We start from the raw sequence: 21782 nt of genomic DNA, 5'->3' as shown, positions 1-21782 counted from the left end.
CAGATGGAGGGAGGGAGGGATGGATTGGGAGACTGTGGCTCAGGAGGTAGAGCAGGTCGTCCAATGATCCATGGGTCGGCGGTTCGAATCCCGGCTCCTCCTGTCTACATGTCGAAGTGTCCTTGGGCAAGACACTGAACCCCAAATTGCTCCCGATGTGCTGGTTGGTACCTTGCATGGCTTCCGCCGCAATCGGTGTATGAATGGGTGAATGTAATGCACAATCTATGTAAAGCGCCTTGGATAAAGGCGCTATATAAATGCACCATTTATTGAGAGATGGAGGGAGGGAGGGATGGATTGACAGATGGAGGGAGGGAGGGATGGATTGAGAGATGGAGGGAGGGATGGATGGATTGAGAGATGGAGGAGGGAGGGATGGATTGAGAGATGGAGGGAGGGAGGGATGGATTGAGAGATGTAGGGAGGGATGGATGGATTGAGAGATGGAGGGAGGGAGGGATGGATTGAGAGATGTAGGGAGGGAGGGATGGATTGAGAGATGGAGGGAGGGAGGGATGGATTGAGAGATGGAGGGAGGGAGGGATGGATTGAGAGATGGAGGGAGGGATGGATGGATTGAGAGATGGAGGAGGGAGGGATGGATTGAGAGATGGAGGGAGGGAGGGATGGATTGAGAGATGGAGGAGGGAGAGATGGATTGAGAGATGGAGGGAGGGATGGATGGATTGAGAGATGGAGGGAGGGAGGGATGGATTGAGAGATGTAGGGAGGGATGGATGGATTGAGAGATGGAGGGAGGGAGGGATGGATTGAGAGATGGAGGGAGGGAGGGATGGATTGAGAGATGGAGGGAGGGAGGGAGGGATGGATTGAGAGATGGAGGGAGGGAGGGATGGATTGAGAGATGGAGGAGGGAGGGATGGATTGAGAGATGGAGGGAGGGAGGGAGGGATGGATTGAGAGATGGAGGGAGGGATGGATTGAGAGATGGAGGAGGGAGGGATGGATTGAGAGATGGTGGGAGGGAGGGAGGGAGGGATGGATTGAGAGATGGAGGGAGGGATGGATGGATTGAGAGATGGAGGAGGGAGGGATGGATTGAGAGATGGAGGGAGGGAGGGAGGGATGGATTGAGAGATGGAGGGAGGGAGGGATGGATTGAGAGATGGAGGGAGGGAGGGAGGGATGGATTGAGAGATGGAGGGAGGGAGGGATGGATTGAGAGATGGAGGGAGGGATGGATGGATTGAGAGATGGAGGGAGGGATGGATTGAGAGATGGAGGGAGGGAGGGATGGATTGAGAGATGGAGGGAGAGATGGATTGAGAGATGGAGGAGGGAGAGATGGATTGAGAGATGGAGGAGGGAGGGATGGATTGAGAGATGTAGGGAGGGATGGATGGATTGAGAGAATGGAGGGAGGGAGGGATGGATTGAGAGATGGAGGGAGGGAGGGATGGATTGAGAGATGGAGGGAGGGAGGAGGGATGGATTGAGAGATGGAGGGAGGGAGGGATGGATTGAGAGATGGAGGAGGGAGGGATGGATTGAGATATGTAGGGAGGGATGGATGGATTGAGAGATGGAGGGAGGGAGGGATGGATGAGAGATGGAGGGAGGGAGGGAGGATGGATTGAGAGATGGAGGGAGGGAGGGATGGATTGAGAGATGGAGGGAGGGAGGGAGGGATGGATTGAGAGATGGAGGGAGGGAGGGATGGATTGAGAGATGGAGGGAGGGATGGATGGATTGAGAGATGGAGGGAGGGAGGGATGGATTGAGAGATGGAGGGAGGGAGGGAGGGATGGATTGAGAGATGGAGGGAGGGAGGGATGGATTGAGAGATGGAGGGAGGGAGGGAGGGATGGATTGAGAGATGGAGGGAGGGAGGGATGGATTGAGAGATGGAGGGAGGGAGGGATGGATTGAGAGATGGAGGGAGAGATGGATTGAGAGATGGAGGGAGGGAGGGATGGATTGAGAGATGGAGGGAGGGAGGGATGGATTGAGAGATGGAGGGAGGGATGGATGGATTGAGAGATGGAGGGAGAGATGGATTGAGAGATGGAGGGAGGGATGGATGGATTGAGAGATGGAGGGAGGGAGGGATAGATTGAGAGATGTAGGGAGGGATGGATGGATTGAGAGATGGAGGGAGGGAGGGATGGATTGAGAGATGGAGGGAGGGAGGGAGGGATGGATTGAGAGATGGAGGGAGGGAAATGCAGCAGGTGCCTTTATTTGTGCAGGTCAAAATCAGGGGCTCTCAGCTTGTGTGTGCGTGTGTGTGCGTGTGTGGGGGGGGGGGGGGGGGGGAGGCACTGTGTGTGTGCGTGGGGGGGGTGCTGGGCTGCCTGGGTGCCCTCCACCCACCCACGAGAAAAGAAAGAAACACCAAGCCTTGCCGCGCCCATTTGATACCATAGCTCAATTTTTGGACGCTGGCTCATGTCATCACTTATCACATTTCTGACAGTATGTCAGGAGGTACAACCACATGTTACCACTCAAATCGAAGCTTAGAACGATGGGCAGCTTTCTATTGCCATTAGAAACATGTTGGGTCTCAGCATACACTTTTAAAATGGGTATATTGCATTAAAATGCCATTTAAGCATATATAGAAGTTTTGAACAAGTACAATAACCATTCCAAACAATTTCCCATGTTTTAATTATGCAGAAAAGTGGTTTCATTAGTCTTGACATAAGTTAAGGTTCAAAAGTTATCCATATATTTGTTAGGACATTTTGATGGTGACAATATAGGGATCCACATATTCAACGCATGATAACCACCACTAAGCTACGAGTTTGCAATGGTTATCATGCCAAACTATAAAGTAGAGATGTACAGCTAGTCAGAAAATCGAAAATAAAATTGCCCACCCTTTGGATGCATAACGCGCAATTTGGGGATTTTGGCTCATGGCCTAATGGTGGTGAGAGCAAACATCACATAACAACCAGGAACCATAGCAGAGGGAAGGCTTGAAGAGCAATCAGACTAGTGAGCTTAAGCCCGCCCAATTGGTCAGCTGACTGCCACATCAGCGAATGACATGTGGGTCTTACACACACTGAATACACCCACATAGTAATGCAGCATATTAACCCCTTGAGTATAGTATGCATCCTTGAGCACGGCATGAAACCCCTCGAGTATATCTGACTGAACTAACTCTGCAAGCTATACGCATCATTTAATCAGGCTCAAAGGAGTTATTGCTGTTGGGTGTGAGAGGCATGTAAATTTGTACGTCATGAACAGTGGAAGGATATATCGTGTTTGCAGGGCTTAAAGTTCTCCGTCCTGGGGACGGATTTCCGTCCTGAGGATTTCATAGGTCTTTTATGAGATCAGCGCAGATTCGCAAAAACAATATTTAAGGGGGAGACGGGAGTATGTGTATAGTAGTGTAGCGATATGATCCGTGAAAATGCAGCCTGTCTCTTTAAGAGGCTAGTGTGCGTGCTCGCTCCTCCCACTCCCCACTCCCCACTCTCTAGTCTCTGCATGCTATAGTATGCTCTGCATAGAGAGAGCACGGTGCTCCACTGCTCCTGCGCTGCTGACAGAGAGAGAGCCTAAATGCGTTCATATTTCCCTCTACCCAGGTCAGAACAGTCAGAGGGTTTCCTTTAAATTAGCTTAGAGCAGTGATACTGTGGAGGATTTATTTTCAACGCAAATGTGTATTGCCTCGTTGCCGTTGGTATAACAAGCAGCACTCTCTAGCTGGCTAGTGGCCACTGGCTACTAGCCTAGTAGCCGCTAGCTGCGTGCATCGGTCCTTGTCCTCCTGTCTGCCAGCCTCTACATTCTCCTGCTCAACTCTACTGAATATGAATACTGATTTTATAATATTGAATGGAACGTACAGGGAAGACAGTTATAAACTACACAGAGGCTAATGAATGTAGACATAAATGTACCATGCACATTCATTTTCAAATATAATTACACTTTGGACAAAATAGCCAAAGTGCCCAGATGTTGCTGGGAACTACAGCTCCATCTCACTGAATTAGAATATTTTGTAAAAGTTGATGTTCTTCTGTAATATAATTATTCTCAATTCATTGTGCATAAAGTGAAGTATTTAAAACCTTTTTTTGTTTTAATCTTGATTATGGCATACAGCTCATAAAAATCAAAGTAATCATATCTCAATGAATTAGAATATTTTACGAGAAATGTCGACCATCTGAAAAGTATACAGTTAAGTTAATAATACTTGGTCTGGGCTACTTTTGAACAAATTATTTCATCAATTGGGCGTGGCATGGAGGTGATCAGCCTGTGGCACTGTTGAGGTGTTATGGAAGCCCAGGTTTGCTTTGATAACAGCCGTAAATTAATTTGGATTGTTCAGTCTCATGTCTCACCTTCCTCTTGACAATACAACCTAGATTCAATGTGGGGTTCAGGTCAGGCCAGTTGGCTGGTCAGTTAAGCACAGTAATACCATGGTCAGTAAACCAGTTACTAGTAGTTTTGGCACTGTGGGCAGGTGCCAAGTGCTGCTGGAAAAGGAAAATCAGAATCAACATAAAGCTTGTCAATGTACAGAGGCACAGAGTGCTGCCCACAGAGCCAAAACTACTAGTAACTGGTGTACTGACCATGGTATTACTGTGCTTAACTGACCAGCCAACTGGCCTGACCTGAATCATCAAGATTAAAACAAGAAATGTTTGAAGTACACTTTATGCACAATGAAATGAGAATATGAAAGTTTAACTTTTTTAATTTTATTACAGAAGAAAATTTACTTTTACAAAATATTCTAATTCAGTGAGATGGAGCTGCATATAGTGCCCACTGCCCACCTATCCCACTGTCCCATTTTAGTTGCCAAAACCAATGGGTTCTCTTGTAATTGACTTTTGTTCTCACTTGCAACCTTATAATGCGTGCATTATAAGGTGCATAATGGACTACTGAAGGCTACATGCCTATAAGTGTCTTCCTCTGGGGTTTTTTACTTTAACACACTGTTGCTATGCACCATGTGGCTGTAAAGGCAAGCCCTACAGTCATTTCAGAGTATTTATTGATTGGCCGGACTAGCAATAGGCTATAATACAACATAACTTCAAAAGCTGCTTCTATAAAATGAAGCATGGATTGACACACATTCGGTAAAGGCAACTTTGGGAAAACATAATTTTACAACCCCAAAATTTGGTGTGCGCGGCGCGCGCCATGGTATTAATTAATTAATTTATTTTATCGCTGTCTAGGACAGGGGTAGATCGGTGCAAATTTGGGGGTTCGCCACATGGTTTGAAAGTTGGTCTGAAAAATTTCAGTCTTGGGATTTTTTTTGGCTTTAACCCCTGTGTTTGGAGAGGATGGATCCGAGGGGGAGCATATATAGCAGGAATAGTAGAGGCCAAAATAGAGCCCTGGAGTGTCTGTCTGTCCAAGCACGAAAATAGCGTTTGTTCACCACCAAGTGTCACTGTTGAACAGCCTAACACACAGACACAGACACACACAGGCCAAGGAGGAGGGCTAGTACAGCACAGCACAGCACCACTCAATTCAGACAGGTCTGATTAAAGAAGTCTGACATGGAGAGCTAAATTGTAGGCTACTGAACGTTATATCCTGGTATTTTCAGCTCTAATGTCTCCTTGTCCCCCCCGTCCGTCAGAGCCATGAAGAGACCCCGCTGTGGCATTCCTGACAAGACCAACGTGGGGTGGAGCAGCTACAAAGCAGTTGGATCCAAGTGGGACAAGTTTGACCTCACTTACAGGTACAAACAGAACAGTCAGTTAAAGTTCTGCATTTTGATTGATCTTCAGGTATTTGTATTGATGTGCCAATAATCTATACATCATCATGACACCTTATTATCTACCACAAAACTGGACACATTGGAGACTTTCCTAATATTGACGGAGACTTGATGAATGTCAGGCCAAACCGGTTAAACCCAAACCGTGTTTTGTTTTCCTGTGGGATTACTGTGGGGTTAGTTAGGGAATATTATATAGCTCGAACCAGTGCTGGTTATTTAGTTATGACCGAGTTTCTTAGCCATTAGCCAGTTATTCTGTCTCATCTAGAAGACTCGTGCCAAAGGTAATAGAAGCTATTCAAGGTATATGGGTTGTAAAGCCAGATACCTCGGTTCGTAGGTGTTGACATGTCGGAGATACTGCGTGCGTTGCTTGGTATCTGAGGTTTAGAGGCTGGCATCTGCCTTTTATGATGAGTGCAAGTCTAGTGTCACGATGATATCACCACTGTGTATATCCATCTTTGGGGTTTCTACATTAATCTGATGTCAGCGCTGGATATCAATGTTATCTCCATATATGGGACTATAGGTTATCCCCATATATGGAGCTCTACGTAAAAGCCTTCGCAACAGGAATGTAATACTTCACTTGGACAGCTTTGCTTAGTTTGTCTATCTTTGCCTCTTCCTCTTCCTCTAGTATTGAGACCTTTGCACCTAGAATCCCACATCAGGACATATTAAAGGCCATCCGTAAAGCCTTCAAAGTCTGGAACGATGACAGTCCGTTGTTCACCTTTGTGTATATTCCCTACGGGGACATCCATAAAGGCCACCGCGATGAGGACGACGTCGACATCATGATCTCCTTCTACGCGGGTCCTCACAAAGGCCATGAATTTGAATCATCGGACCTGGCACATGCCTCCACCCCCTGGCGTGGGAAGAGCGTTTTCGTGCACTTCAACTTAGACTGGCACTGGAGCGTCACCAACCAGAATGTGCAAGGTAAGAGATGGTGTCACTTGGACACAAAGTGAGTTTTGCGCTATAGAGACAAACAGAATTAGTTGAAGGGGCTTTTGTTAATTTGTTACAATTAACAGGACACTTCAACTGAAATGAAGTGAGATTTAACACCAATGAGTGCTTAGTTGTTTTAAAGATGTTTTTAGTTCAGCTGTAATGCTACAGAACAGTGCAAGGTGCACAACTTACATCTCATTCATTGCATTCCTTTTGTATGGATGCAAACAAATAAAAAACACATAATTACTTTGCAAACTAAGAATGAAAATCAGATCAACAATAAGATGACTACTCTGCAGTATTCTCCCTGGTTTATATTAACCGATTACATGCCGCCACCAGATGGCTCCACTGAGAGCAGTTGCATGAAAATGCTCCTCTTTACAGCCACATTTTAGAAGTTTAGAAGTTTAGAGCCGTAAGTGATCGTGTGATGAGTAGGCATGTAACGATGCACTCAACTCACGATCCGATTCGTATCACGATATGATTTTTCACGATATTTTAAACAACGAATATTACCGCTTTTTTATTATTTATAAATTATTTATTATTATTATTATTATTATTATTATTATCATTATTTATCTTCCCCTGAGCTTTTTTCACATTTTCTATTTAACTACATTGCAAAAGAAGTAGCATTACTTTTGACAGTGCAGAAACATAATTGCCTTCCTTGATGTATTAATGAGCATCACCTGGGCACAGTCACAGACAGGGTGTGAATACACTGTCAGGCGTGAAGGCGTCAGTTGGACGTCGCGTCAGGTCTCACTTTAAATCCTTCCGGGGCTTTGGGCGGTTCCTAGAGGAGACGCACACGGAAGCCTATTTAAACGCCTGTAGTCCTCTATTTCTTGGTGGGCGTGAGAGGGACGTTTGAGTGACAAGATGTTGACACAGACAAAGGCGCATTCTAATGTAGGCTATAAGTTGCTCTGTTGCTACTTCGCTATCGAGTCATGGCTGTCTAGTCGACTGGTTAACGTACGTGCCTTTGGAACGGGGGACCCGGGTACGCCTCCCGGCCGAGGAGTTTTAAAACTAGTTTTGTTTTCGCCGACGACTTGCGCGACGGCCAGTTTACATCTGACGCTGTCCTCCGCGTCAGATGTAAGCTGCCGACAAGCATAAAAATGAAGTGTGTCACCCGGCGGTGAGAAGGAGATTTTTGATTGATTGATTTAAATATTTATTAACAGTTTGCAGAATTACAATACATTTCAAGCACAAACTCAATACAAAGACTGTTAACTGTGAGTGGACGACCCAATTAAGCATTACACTTGTTTACAACAGGGTCCACATTGTTCAATTCATCAAAACATTAAAGACGTACAAATAGACACTTCTATATAGTTAAAGAACAGAACAGGAATTCATCATAAAACAGTGTTCCCTGACCGGGAATCGAACCCGGGCCGCGGCGGTGAGAGCGCCGCACCCTAACCACTAGACCACCACGGAGATGATGATGATGTTGATGAGAAGGGCTGTGGAGGCTGAAGAGAACGGGCTATTTTATAAATATAAAGTTATTTTCAATGTCATGGATCAGGGTTACAGTAAATGACAATGTAATTCAGCCAGGGGTGCCATGGATGAAAAGATTACAGGGGTGATCTGAAGCAAACATGAGAACCAATGCTTTACTTTATTTCTTCAGACGATTTTTCAATGTTTTGTTAACAATTTGGACATAATGTTACTTCGAGCAGTTCGAGCTGCCCACTGCCCAGATGTCTTCCTGTATCCCTTGACATGGCTTCACAATTCCCTCCCAGGGGGCGTTTGACAGCGTGAAAGAAGAAAACTACAAGTACAACTCCTCCCAGTGGATGGGCTGCAGGCTGCATCTGTTCCATTGGCTAGTGTCTATCACTGCCGGGTGACGCGCTTCATTTTCACGCTTGTGCACGGCTTCCATTTGAGTCTGTCCGTCGCGTCCATTTGAGTCTGTCCGTCGCGTCCGTCGGGCACGGAGGTGGAGCTTATTTTCCATCCACCAGCTGTCTAAAAACCCCACGAAGAAGAAAACTTCAGCTTCAACTTCACGCTCCTGACGCTTAGATGTGCTCACAGGGACAGACATCCTCCCCTCTACAGTGCTCTACTACTGAAAGTAGTGTCATTTCTCTCCAAAAGCACTTGAATATGATGGAATATGATTAAAGCTCCCATTTCATATCACACACCCCATAATTCAAATACAAAACAAATGCAATAAATCTATTCGTATCGTCAGGATTAATATTGATATATGGTTACATGCCCAGTGATGAGTCATAGCTAGACTCATATTATTAAGCTCTAAATGTGGCCTTTCATCTGGACTAGCGCTGGCCTCCACGCTATGGCTGCTTCGACATGTATCGCATCGTGATCGAGACGAGGACCGCAGCGCGAAGCTGTGTTCAGTGCGAGACATGAGGCAGCCAGCGTAGCGTGGAGGCTGACCCCAGTCCAGTCCAGCCCATGGAACCTCTCCCTGAAGCTGTGTTCAGTGCGAGACATGAGGCAGACAGCGTAGCGTGGAGGCTGACGCCAGTCCAGCCCATGGTACAGTACAGTACGGAACAGTAACGTACAATACTGTAGGAGGAGAGAGCAGACCAGAGGAGTACAGTACAGTACAGTACAGTACAGTACAGTACAGTACAGTACAGTACAGTACAGTACAGTACAGTACAGTACAGTACAGTACAGTACAGTACAGTCAAACTCTGTTCTCCTCCAAAGGACATTAAGGAAACAACTCCAAGATTTCCAACTCATTCAACTTTTATTTTCTAACTTTTTCATGCTGTACACAGTTGGCTTCATTTGTTGATTTGGTTGGTTTCTTATCAGTTAGGTTGAAAACCTTTGAAAACAGAGAGACAAAGATTAACAACAATGCCAAACAACAAATGATAATTATTTTAAACACTTTTCCCATCAATAAGTTATTTTTAACCAGTCTTGTTTTTAAGCAATAAAGTATTTTAAACAAGCAAATGTCTCTTAAACAATTAAATGTATTTTAAGCAATTCAATGCCTCATTTAACGGACTTTTAAACTAATTTAGCAAAGTCATTTTAAGAAAACAAATTTAAATAAATATTTCAAATTAACCATTTAAACACTTGGAATACAGAAATTAGATAAATAGCTGATCCTTGAGCTTGTAGATCAGCTCTTTTCTAAACAGGCATTTTAAACCTTTACAGATGGAGTGCCGTGATTTTTTTCCACACTTAAACATGATCATCAGGTTTATTTAGCTGTATGAGGTATAATTTTTTCAAAAGTGTACAGTATTTGTTAAAATGATGGTTTTATGTGGACACACCCACCAGTTCATTAGGTATGCGTGAGTTTAACCGTAGCACCACCCACCTAATCCAGTCCCTCCGCCTCCTCCTTTAAGACCACCCACTTGTCCTAGTCCCTCCCTATAAAAGGACAGCCCATGGCATGTTAGAAGTGAACACTTCCCATATTTCTGAGATATCGTATAAGCACCATTATGCACTTATACTGCCACGATCCATGTATAGGCATATAATCCACGCATCCATACCATATCAGATCTGTTTTTTATAATAATTTATTTATTAGGCAGAGACGTATTTCCAATGATAAAGATCTCTCTTTATTAGTTTGGCAATCACGTGTATAACGACAGCATTTGTGTGTACATACTCGTCAGGCTTGTGCTCTCACACTAACTACCACACAGCGCATCCCGTCACTCATTCCCAGTCAGAAGTCCCACCCCCAAGACAGTCCTATTGGCTCACGCCATAGCTGGCCGCTACACTACCAACCCCTGCCGGAGGAGAGGGAGAGGTCGCCGGTGCGTTCGTGTCGGGGGATAGAGGACCCCCCCTGTAGGGGGACAGTCTGTCTCTGTGGAGGGCTACCTTCCTTCCCCGAGGAGGCATCTGCACACGGTAAACAACCTCTCCCAGCCTCTCCAACACTTTGCAGGGTCCCGTCCACTTGCTGTCCAGCTTGGGGCTCGTCTGGTGCGAAGTCTCGCCCCCGGGACTTCACGTCGTAGTAGTGCTTCTGCTTCACTGCGGCCTCTTGTAGCTTCACCCGGGTAAAGCTGTGGGCAGAGTCCAGGCGATCCTGCAGTTTCCTGGCGTACTCCGGCCCTGCAGGGACGGCCGGGGCGTCCGGCGGGCGACCAAAGACCAGCTCAGCCGGGGTGCGCAGCTCCCGTCCCAGCATGAGGAGAGCCGGCGTGCACTCCGTCGACTCCTGCACTGCAGAGCGGCATGCCATGAGCACCAGGGGCAGGTGCTTGTCCCAGTCCCGCTGGTGTCGGGAGGTGACGATGGCAAGCTGATCTCCCATGTTCCGGTGAAACCTCTCCACCAACCCGTCGCTTTAGGGGTGCAACGGGGTAGTGCGAGTCTTGTGTATGCCCAGGCGCTCGCACATGGCAGCGAACACCCGGGATTCAAAGTTCGTCCCCCTATCACTGTGTAGGGACTCCATGGCGCCGAACCGGCTAATCATGCCCCCCACCAGGGCATCAGCGACCGTTACCGCCTCCTGGTTTGGGATGGCGTATGCCTCCGGCCACTTGGTAAAGTAGTCTATGGCGGAGAGGACATAACAGTTGCCCCCCTCGGAGAGTGGGTAAGGCCCCGTAACGTCTATCCCCACCCTCTCCATCGGGCACCCCACAGGGAACTGTTGGAGTGGCGCTTGCGTGCGCCCGGCGGGGCCTTTGCGGGCAACGCAGAGGTCACAGCGACGGCAGAAGTCAGCGACATCCCTTTTCTGCCGCCCCCAGTAGAAGCTCTGTCGAAGTGTTTTGGTGACTCCAAAGTGTCCCGACCCACCTGCTCCATGCATGGCCTTCAGTACAGCCTCCTGCAGGTCCTTAGGAACCACCACTTGCCACTGCTCCTCCCCGGTGGCCGCCGTCTTGAACGCCCGCTGTAGTACTCCTCCGGACATGTGAGTCGAACATGGTCCACAGACCCTTGGTAGCCTTGGAGAGGGGCGCCACCGCCTCCCATGGCACGCGCTGCTGAGCCTCCACCCACCGCAAGACGGGCAGCAGGTCCGGGTCTTCCTCCTGTTTGTCTCTCCATTCGGTGTCTGTTACCGTTTGCAGCTCCCTGCAGACAACCTCCTCGATCCTTCTGACGGCTGCACACTCCTCCCCCTCCGTACGCCGTTTCAGCTCCCGTGCTTCTCTCCTCTCGCAGTAGCGGCAACCTTCCGTCGCACACGGCCAGCGTGATAGGGCATCCGTGTTGGAGTGGCGAGCCCCTGGCCGGTGTTCTATCTTGACGTCGTATTCCTGCAGCTCCTCCAACCACCTGGCAACCTGCCCCTATGGCTCCATGAAAGTCAATAACCACTGGAGAGCTGAGTGGTCCGTCCTCACCACGAAGGGGAGACCGCACAGGTAGTATTTTAAGTGTCTGGCTGAAAGCACTACTGCCAAGAGCTCCCGGCGGGTGACGCAGTAGTTCCGCTCAGCCTTGTTGAGCTTTTGGCTAAAGTACGCCACTGCTCTCTCTCCCTCCGGCCACAGCTGCAATAGAACGCCCCCCACCCCCACACCGCTAGCGTCAGTGTCCAGTATGAAGGGCAGTGTGGGGTCAGGCGGAGCGAGAACCGGAGCCTCGCACAGTGCCTGCTTCAGACCTTCACCTCTCAGTCCATGTGAAGTCTCTGTCCTTCTCCAGCAGTCGGTATAAGGGTGATGCAATGGTGACGAAACCCTTCACATGTCTCCTGTAGTACGAGGCCAGACCGATGAAACTCTTCAACTAACTCTGGTCACGGGGGGTGGGCCACTCCTCCACAGCCCGCACCTTGTCATTCATGGTGCCGATACCCTCCACGTCCAAGAAAGTCACCTCTCTGGGCATTTCTCAGGGTGCAACGTCAGCCCCGCAGCTCTTATCCTCTCCATAACCCGCCTCAGGGACTCCAGGGCCACCTCGAAGGAGCGGCCGTGCACCAAAAAGTCATCCAGAAACACCAGGCACTCCTGGCGGGGGATACCAGCCAACACTTTGTCCATGAGCCGTGCGAAAGTGGCAGGTGCATTACAAAGACCGAAGCTGAGAACCTTGAACTGCCATAGCCCCCGCCCGGTGCAGAACGCAGACTTGGAGCGAGATTCAGGGGAGAGGGGAACCTGATAGTAGCCGCTCTTGAGGTCCAGTGTGGTGAACCATGAGGACCCGGAGACTAGGTCCAAGGACTCATCGATGCGGGGGAGGGGGTACGAGTCCTTCGTGGTCACGTCGTTCAACCGCCTGTAGTCGACACAGAACCGCCACAGAACCGCCAGTCTCCAGGGGCTTTTTGACGGCTCAACGAAGTCTGCCTGCAGTAGGTCTTTAAGGCCTTGTCACATGCCTGCTGACGAGCGAGAGGGAGGCGGCGCGGCCGGCACTTTATGGGCGCTGCCAGTCCAGTGTCTATCACGTGCTCTGCCATGGTAGTCCTCCCCACCTCGCCCTCACTCATCGCAAAACAGTCCTGGAACTCCACAAGCAGCTGTCTCAGCTGTTCCTGCTGCTGCTTCTCCAAGTCCCCGTACTCCTCTCTCCACACCCCTGAAGGCAGCTCACCCCCGCCCCCCTCGTCGGGCAGGGCCGTGGCTGCTGACTGGCACTGGAGGTGCCCAGCGTCGATCGACGTCTCCTCCCCCCCCTGGGGAGGCCACGCTGGGCACGGGGGAAAGCTGGTGGAGGGTGGCGGGGTGAACACAGGGGCCAGCGGAGATAGAGACTGGACGATGGGCTGGGCAGGGGGCAGGGGGCAGGCGGCTGGTAGCTAGGGGGCCCATGGCAACTGTAGGACCCCCTGGAAAGCTAAGCGTACCCCTCCCCATGTCCAGCAGACACCTGTCCCTGTAGAGTCACCGCCCATAGCAGCTCAGTCATCTCCGCCGCCCATGCTGGCACCTCCTCCCTGGCAGGGCATCCTGACGCAGCCCTCACCGCATGGGAGCTCACTTCCTGTCCACCGCTGGCAGCAGCGCTCTGCAGGCTCTCTCTCTCAATAGCCGCCTCCAGTGCCTCTTGCAGAGACTTCGGGTGCTGGAGCTGTACTTGTACACGCAGATCATGGGGGGAGATGGCCCCGACGAACAGATCAGTAGCCAACTCACTCCGTGCATCGGCGGGCATGTGACTGTATGCCCGCCGCACCTGGCCCTCAATGTCATTAGCCAGCCCCCGGAGCGACTCACCAGGCTTCCTGCATCTTCCTCTCAGTTCATTTTTCAAGAGCGCTGGCTGGGACTACGTTCCAAACCGCCTCTTGAGGGCCCCCACCAGGGCATCGTAGCACCGCCACTGCACAGGGTCCAGAAGCAGGAGACATGACAGAGCGTCCCCCTCAAGGCACAAACTGCCAACTGCAGTGCCTTGTCCCTTGATTCCCACCTTTTATCATCTGCCAGCAGCTCAAATTGAGCATAAAACGCCTCCCAGTCCGAGCGACCGTTGTACTTGGGCGTCTTCACCGAAGCAGCAGATGCGGGGAAAAAGGCGGGAGGAGGCGGCGGCTGCGTGCTGTCCGTGGCGTCCCCCGCGGCGCGACCTCCGCGGTGGTCAGCCATCCGTCCCGTGGCCAACTCTAGCTGGGGCATGACGTCCGACGGTCCAGGCAGCCCATAATCTGTCCGTTCTGCGGCTCTTTCTTTACTTTCTTCACTAGACAATCCGTCTTTAGTCTTAGTTTTCTTCAGACACCAGTGTAACGATCCCAGGAACCGGAGGCAGAGACGTATTTCCAATGATAAAGATCTCTCTTTATTAGTTCGGCAATCAGTTGTATAACGACATTTGTGAGTACATACTCGTCAGGCTTGTGCTCTCACACTAACTACCACACAGCGCATCCCGTCACTCACTCCCAGTCAGAAGCCATAGCTGGCCGCTACAATATAAATCATGAATTGTTCACATTTTAGTTAGTCTTTTAAATTCTTAAAGTAAATTATTTCTAACAGTCTTATTTTGTGAAGTTATACTTTTAGACTTTTCAAAACACAAAATAAATACTGCAATGTGCTTCACCAATCCAAACTGTAGCAGTTAAACTAAACACATTAGGCCATTAAAGAAGGTTTTAAACACATTTAGCAGTATTGCAAATATGACTGAATAAGACCGATATCACCGACCATTGGCGTCTTTGGACTTGGAACATGGCTAGATCTTGCTTCTTGTCTCTGGTGTATTGTTAGTTTGATTGCTCCCTCCAGCCTTTTCAGGTGTTCCAGCTCAGCCAAACGAGCAGCCATCTTGCTGGTGCACTCTGGGAGATGTAGTTACCAGAGTGTGAGGTTGGAAGATGCCTAGCAAACTCTCCACTTCTGAGTTTCGACCAAACAAGTACAGTACAGTACAGTCCAGTCCAGTCCAGTCCAGTCCAGTGGCGTGGAGTACAGTACAGTACAGTACAGTACAGTGCAGTGCAGTACAGTACAGTACAGTACAGTACAGTACAGTACAGTACAGTACAGTACAGTACAGTACAGTACAGTACAGTACAGTACGGTGGAGTACAGTGGAGTACAGTACAGTACAGTTGAATGGAGTACAGTACAGTACAGTTACTTACTTACGCCTGACACCCTTTCCAGGGTATAGGCCGTCGACAAGGGACCTCCAGAGTTCTCGGTCACTGGCGTTCTTTTCTATCTGCGACCAGGTGCCTCCCAGCCTCTTGGTGTCTGCCTGGAGATCCCTCCGCCAGGTGTTTTTGGGCCGACCTCTGTTTCTCTTCCCCTGGGGGTTCCATGTCAGAGCCTGTCTGGTCGTGTTTGACACTGGCTTACGTAGTGTGTGCCCGATCCATCTCCATCTTCTTCGTCCGATTTCATCTGCTGCTGGGAGTTGTTTGGTCTTCGTCCATAGGTCTATATTGCTGATCTTGTCTGGCCAGTGTATTTTCAGGATTCTTCTGAGACATTTATTGATGAAGGTTTGCACTTTATTTGTTGTGGTCTTTGTTGTTCTCCATGTCTCTGCCCCATAAAGCAGGACTGATTTTACATTAGAGTTAAATATTCTTATTTTTGTTTGTTGTTGTATCTCTCTAGAGCTCCAGATGTTTTTGAGAAGTAGGAATGCTGTTCTTGCCTTGCCTATCCTGGCTTTCACATCTGCATCAGTACCACCCTGGTTGCTGATGATACTCCCCAAGTAGGTGAAGGACTCTACTTCTTCCAACGCGTTGTCCCCTAGAAGGATTGGCTCTGTGCTGGTGTTATTTATCTTAATGAGTTGTGTTTTTCCCTTGTGGATGGAGAGTCCTAATTGTGAGGAAGTCTCTGCCAGTATTTTGGTTTTTTCTTGCATTTGGTGGTGTCTGTGTGAGAGTAGTGCCAGGTCGTCGGCAAAATCCAAGTCGTCTAGCTGTGTCCATAACGTCCACTGAATTCCGTTCTTTCTTTCTTCTGTTGTTTTTCTCATTGTCCAGTCAATGGCAAGTAGAAACAGGAATGGGGATAGTAGACAACCCTGTCTGACCCCAGTCTTGATCTCAAACAGGTTTGTGAGCTCCCCATCGTGTATCACTCTACAAGTCATTCCAGAATAGCTGTTTTTGATTATGTTGACTAGCTTAGTGGGCACTCCATGGTGTCTTAGTAGCTTCCAGGTGGTCTCCCTATGTACACTATCGAAAGCTTTTTCGTAATCTACGAAGTTGACGTAGAGTGGTGAATTCCACTCTAGTTACTGCTCTATAATAATGCGGAGCGTGGCAATCTGATCTATACATGACCTGTTCTTTCGGAATCCTGCTTGCTGGTCTCTAAGTTGGTGGTCAACCGCATCCTTCATTCTGTCTAGGATTACTCTATTTAGCACTTTCCCTGGCACTGAGAGTAGGGTGATCCCTCTATAGTTGTTACAATTACAGAGGTCTCCTTTCTTTGGGAGCTTGTTGATAAGGCCCTCTTTCCAGTCTGCTGGTATCTGTTCCTCTTCCCAGATATTTTTGAAGAGTGGATAAAGCAGCCTCACAGTGGTATCGACATCTGTCTTTAAGGCTTCTGCCGGGATGTTATCTGGCCCTGTTGCTTTTCCGTTCTTCAGCTGTTGTACTGCTTTCCTGATCTCCTCTCTGCTTGGTATATCACAGCTGATGGGGAGGTCGGTCTGTGCTGGTTGTATCTCTGGGGGGTTTGTTGGTGGGGGTCTATTGAGCAGTTCTTCAAAGTATTCGGCCCATCTATTTAGTTGGCCGTCCTTTGTATTAATGATGTTTCCCTCTCTATCCCTGACCGGTCTTTGTGGCCTGCTATATCTACCTGACAACTTTCTGGTGGTGTCATACAGCTGCTTCATGTTTCCATGCCTTGCTGCGTCCTCTGCTTCTTCTGCTAGGTTGTTGATGTATTTCAACTTGTCTGCTCTAATGCTCCTCTTTACTGTTCTGTTGACATCAGTATATTCTGCTTGCGCCTTTGCTTTTGATGCTCTTGTGCGGCTCTTTGTCACTACTGCTTTCTTTTCTTTCCTTTAGTACAGTACAGTACAGTAAAGTACAGTACAGTACAGTACAGTACAGTACAGTATGGTAAGGCACAGCACAGTACATTATGGAACAGTACAGTAACGTACAATACTGTAGGAGTACAGATATAGAAACATTGCCACTTGCCATGCTTGCTTTTAGACGGAAATAAAAACAAGCAAAACAAACAGTAGGGCCACTCAGCCAGATTGCCAACTTTGCACTTTACAATCAACTGGATATATGAAAACATCATGGTTTCTATGTTTGCTTTTCCAGTATCACCCTTCCGCTATTGCCTTCTTCCCATTTGCGACGCGTGGTGCTAGGATGGTGCGAAATTCTAGTTCTCACTAGTTATTAGTCAAATAAAAGTGACTTATTGCAAATAAACAAGTGTTTTTCTTTACTAATCAAAACATTTGCCTAAATTAATGATCATACAGCACTCTGTGCTGGAAATAGGAGGTTTTTAAAAATATCCATTGAATCGTATCGGTACAGTACAGTACAGTACAGTACAGTACAGTACAGTACAGTACAGTACAGTACAGTACAGTACAGTACAGTACAGTACAGTACAGTACAGTGGAATACAGTCCAGTCCAGTCCAGTCCAGTCCAGTCCAGTCCAGTCCAGTACAGTAGAGTACAGCACAGTGGAGTACAGTACAGTACAGTACAGTACAGTACAGTACAGTACAGTGGAGTCCAGTACAGTACAGTACAGTGGAGTCCAGTACAGTACAGGACAGTGCAGAGGACTACAGTACAGTACAGACGAGTACAGTATACTATACCCGCTAGGTTGCCACAATTACGACATTCAAGCAACTTGGTATATAGAAACATTGCCACTTGCCATGCTTGCTTTTAGATGGAAATAAAAACAAGCAAAACAAACAATAGGGCCAATTAGCCAGGTTGCCAACTTTGCACTTTCCCAGCAACTGGATATATGAAAACATCATGGTTGCTATGTTTGCTTTTCCAAGTAAAAAAAACAAACAGAAAAACAGTATTGAGTATCACCCATCCGCTATTGCCTTCTTCCCATTTGCGACGTGTGGTGGTAGGATGAGCGGGCCAAAGGCCCGCAAAATTCTAGTTCTCATTAGTTATTAGTCAAATGAAAGTGACTTATTGCAAAGAAACAAGTGTTTTTCTTTACTAATCAAAACATTAGCCTAAATTTATGATCATACAGCACGCTGTGCTGGAAATAGGAGGTTTTTAAAAATATCCATTGAATCGTATCGAAAATCGTATCGAATCGTGACCTTAACATCGAAAGTTGAATTTAATCGTGGATTAGGCGAATCGTGACAGCCCTAGTATTTTACTGTCTGTTAGCTGTTTACATTAGCATCCACGTTGGCCTCCGGTGGCTCCCATGGTGTGACGTCATCGAATATCCAAACTGTCCTCGTACGTGCTGCGCACGCACTGGGCACGCACTGGTCACACACTGCGCACGCACTGGGCACGCACTGCGCACGCACTGTGCACACACTGCGCACGCACTGGGCACGCACTGCGCACGCACTGGTCACACACTGCGCACGCACTGGGCACGCACTGCGCACGCACTGGGCACACACTGCGCACGCGCTGCGCACGCACTGCGCACGCACTGGCCACACACTGCGCACGCACTGGCCACACACTGCGCACGCACTGCACACGCTGTTACAACTCATATGTCTAGGGGTAAGATGAGTAGGCAAAATAAGAAGGAGGAACAGGAAACCATGATCAAATGCGAGATTTTATTATAATAGTATATATAATAAACCGTAATCAAAAGATATTTACAATAATGGCTCTTAAACAATCAAAAGTAAAGGGTTGGCACACGAGGTTGCAAGCAAGAAAGCAGAGACAATGCGGGTCTGGCATATATTGTGATATTGCGAAAATTTGCACTAATTTCTCTTCTGTTCTGCAGTCTGTCAGTCCGTCTGTCCCCCCCCCCCCCCCCCCCCCCGCCCCTCAAATAATCTCTCAAGAGAAGAATCTGCCTGCACCACTTCCCTAAACATGTAGGAGGAGGTGGTGCCCCCAGACGCAAAAACAAATGGACAACAAAAACGTATTTTATTTTATTTTACTGAAGGAGTTCTTCTTCCATCCATCCAGGTTCCTACAATGTGTTTCTGGTAGCGGTCCATGAGCTGGGCCACACCCTGGGTTTGGGTCACTCCGACAACACATCGTCCATCATGCACAAAGACTACAAATGGATAGAGACTGATGACTTCCAGCTGCCAGCAGATGACCGCAAGGGGATTCAAGTCATCTACAGATGTGAGTGAAAATGTTTAAACAACAACTTGATATATAATAATACTTCACTGCAGTTGAAGCCAGATCAACTTGGATTGTAGCTTTGCAGCAGCAGTTGAATCCAGATCAACTTGGATTGTAGCTTTGCAGCTGCAGTTGAATCCAGATCAACATGGATTGTAGATTTGCAGCTGAAGTTGAATCCAGACCAACATGGATTGTAGCTTTGCAGCTGCAGTTGAATCCAGACCAACATGGATTGTAGCTTTGCAGCAGCAGGTGAATCCAAACCAACGTGGATTGTAGCTTTGCAGCAGCAGGTGAATCCAGACTAACATGGATTGTAGCTGCTGCTAAAATCTATGAAGGTAGTGGGGTGTATCTTTTGGGGCGTATATACGTTGGTCAGACTGTCCGACAACATGTGTGGCCGTTAAAGCAAACTGTTAATAAATATTTCAATCAATCACAATAATCACCCTGCCTTGGCTCCCAAGATACATACGTGGCCTGTTAAGACAGTCAGGGTTAGGGTAGGGTTTTGGGTGAGGTGTCAGACTAAACACATGCACCCTTATCGTTGTACCTTCATGTCCCACAGGTGACCTGAATGATGTAAAAAATTAATCAATTTTATGTTTTATTGTAGCAAACACTTTATGATGATTTGAGGGTTACATTATTTTATGTAATTCAACAAGAACAACCTGGGCTTTTCTGGGAAGATGATGGTCAGAAGTTAGAGTGGTTATTTAATCATGAACTTGTTTATAGAGCCTGGAGTAGAAGACAATCTCAGCTCTTCAAGTAGGTCCATATCCGGACTGCTACTACAGGCCCAATCTTATAATTTTATAAATTTGTTATCATTATATTTTAAGTCCATTAGCAATATATTCATAGCAAGTTCTCCTGAACATGCATTTATTGTAAGATGTACTTTAATATAATAATTAAAGATACATTTGTGATTATTACTTTATCAATATATTCATAGCAAGTTCTCCTGGACATGCATTTATTGTAAGATGTACTTTAATATAATAATATAAAATACATTTGTGATCATTACATTTAAGTCCATTAGCAATATATTCATAGCAAGTTAACCTGAACATGCATTTATTGTAAGATGTACTTTAATATAATAATTAAAAATATATTTGTAGATTGTATTTTTTAAATGCACTCTTAGCATATTTTAAGTAAATATATTTGTAGATTGTATTTTTAATACATTATAAATACAATACAAGTATAAACTTTCAGTATATTAAGTTTAAGTATATTAAGTACTAATGTGCTATAAATACTGCCAGGTGAAATGAGAGTGGCTAGAGGAAGTCCATTTCCCAGCATACACTGGGGCGCCAAGGACCGTGTGTTATTGTTCTTATTTGTGTTATTATTTGAATATTAGAATGTATACTGGAGTTATGTTATGGGTCATTGTGTTCAGGGTTTTGTTGTGGAGTTATTTGGTGATTTATGTTGTTTTATGTGATTTGTTAGTAGAACCATGAATCTAAATGTCTGTTGGTTTGGTCAGTCTCTCTCCCCTTTTCCCATTCATATGTATAGTAACATGGTTGGCTGCTCCAATTAAGAGTTATATATGCAAATATATGGAAATTTAAATATAAGTATATATATATAATATATATACACTTTGGAAAAGTATAAATTTGCATATATTTGCATATATATTATATATAATGCTTAAAATATAGTTGAGTATAAAAGTCATTAATTTGAAGTATACTTGTATTAGTTTCAAGTATACTATCAAATATATTTTAAGCACATTAGTTTGTAATGTTATTATATTAACACATTGGTAGTATATTTTAAATGTATTTATTTAATACTTGATATACACTTATAATACACACACACACTTATAATACACAATAAAATACACTATAAATATAATATAAGTATGCTTTACACTCATCGGAAAAAGTATACTTGGGATACTGGAAGTATATTTTCAATTGAACACAATTTTTTTGTCACAAAAGGGTTAAAAAGTATAGAAAAAATATATTTAAGATATGTTTAAGTAGATCTGATAGTGTAATCGAGATAACAAAGTATATTTTAAGCACAGTTCATAATGTTATTCTATTAACACATTGGTAGTATATTTTAAATTCATTTATTTAATACTTGATATACACTCGATATATTCGAAAATACACTATAAATATAATCTAAGTATGCTTTTCAAAAGTATACTTGGGATACT

General features: G+C 46.4%; 1 protein-coding gene across 1 annotated transcript in view; it reads left to right on the top strand.

The window, feature by feature from the left end:
- Positions 1 to 5884: 5884 nt before the first annotated feature.
- LOC310874835 (B-cell receptor CD22-like) overlaps positions 5885 to 21782 on the top strand; it is a gene marked incomplete at its 5' end in the record, with an annotated part of 135812 nt that continues 119914 nt past the window's right edge. The window contains 3 exons of the mRNA XM_083787710.1: positions 5885 to 5904; positions 6420 to 6727; positions 19388 to 19555. Of these exons, the coding sequence (XP_083643836.1) occupies positions 5885 to 5904; positions 6420 to 6727; positions 19388 to 19555 (496 nt within the window). The remainder of the gene's footprint in view (positions 5905 to 6419; positions 6728 to 19387; positions 19556 to 21782) is intronic.

Source organism: Protomyctophum parallelum, assembly GCF_964188405.1.
Source record: "Protomyctophum parallelum genome assembly, chromosome: 1".
NCBI lineage: Eukaryota > Metazoa > Chordata > Actinopteri > Myctophiformes > Myctophidae > Protomyctophum > Protomyctophum parallelum.
This window is presented reverse-complemented; position numbering and strand designations above follow the sequence as displayed.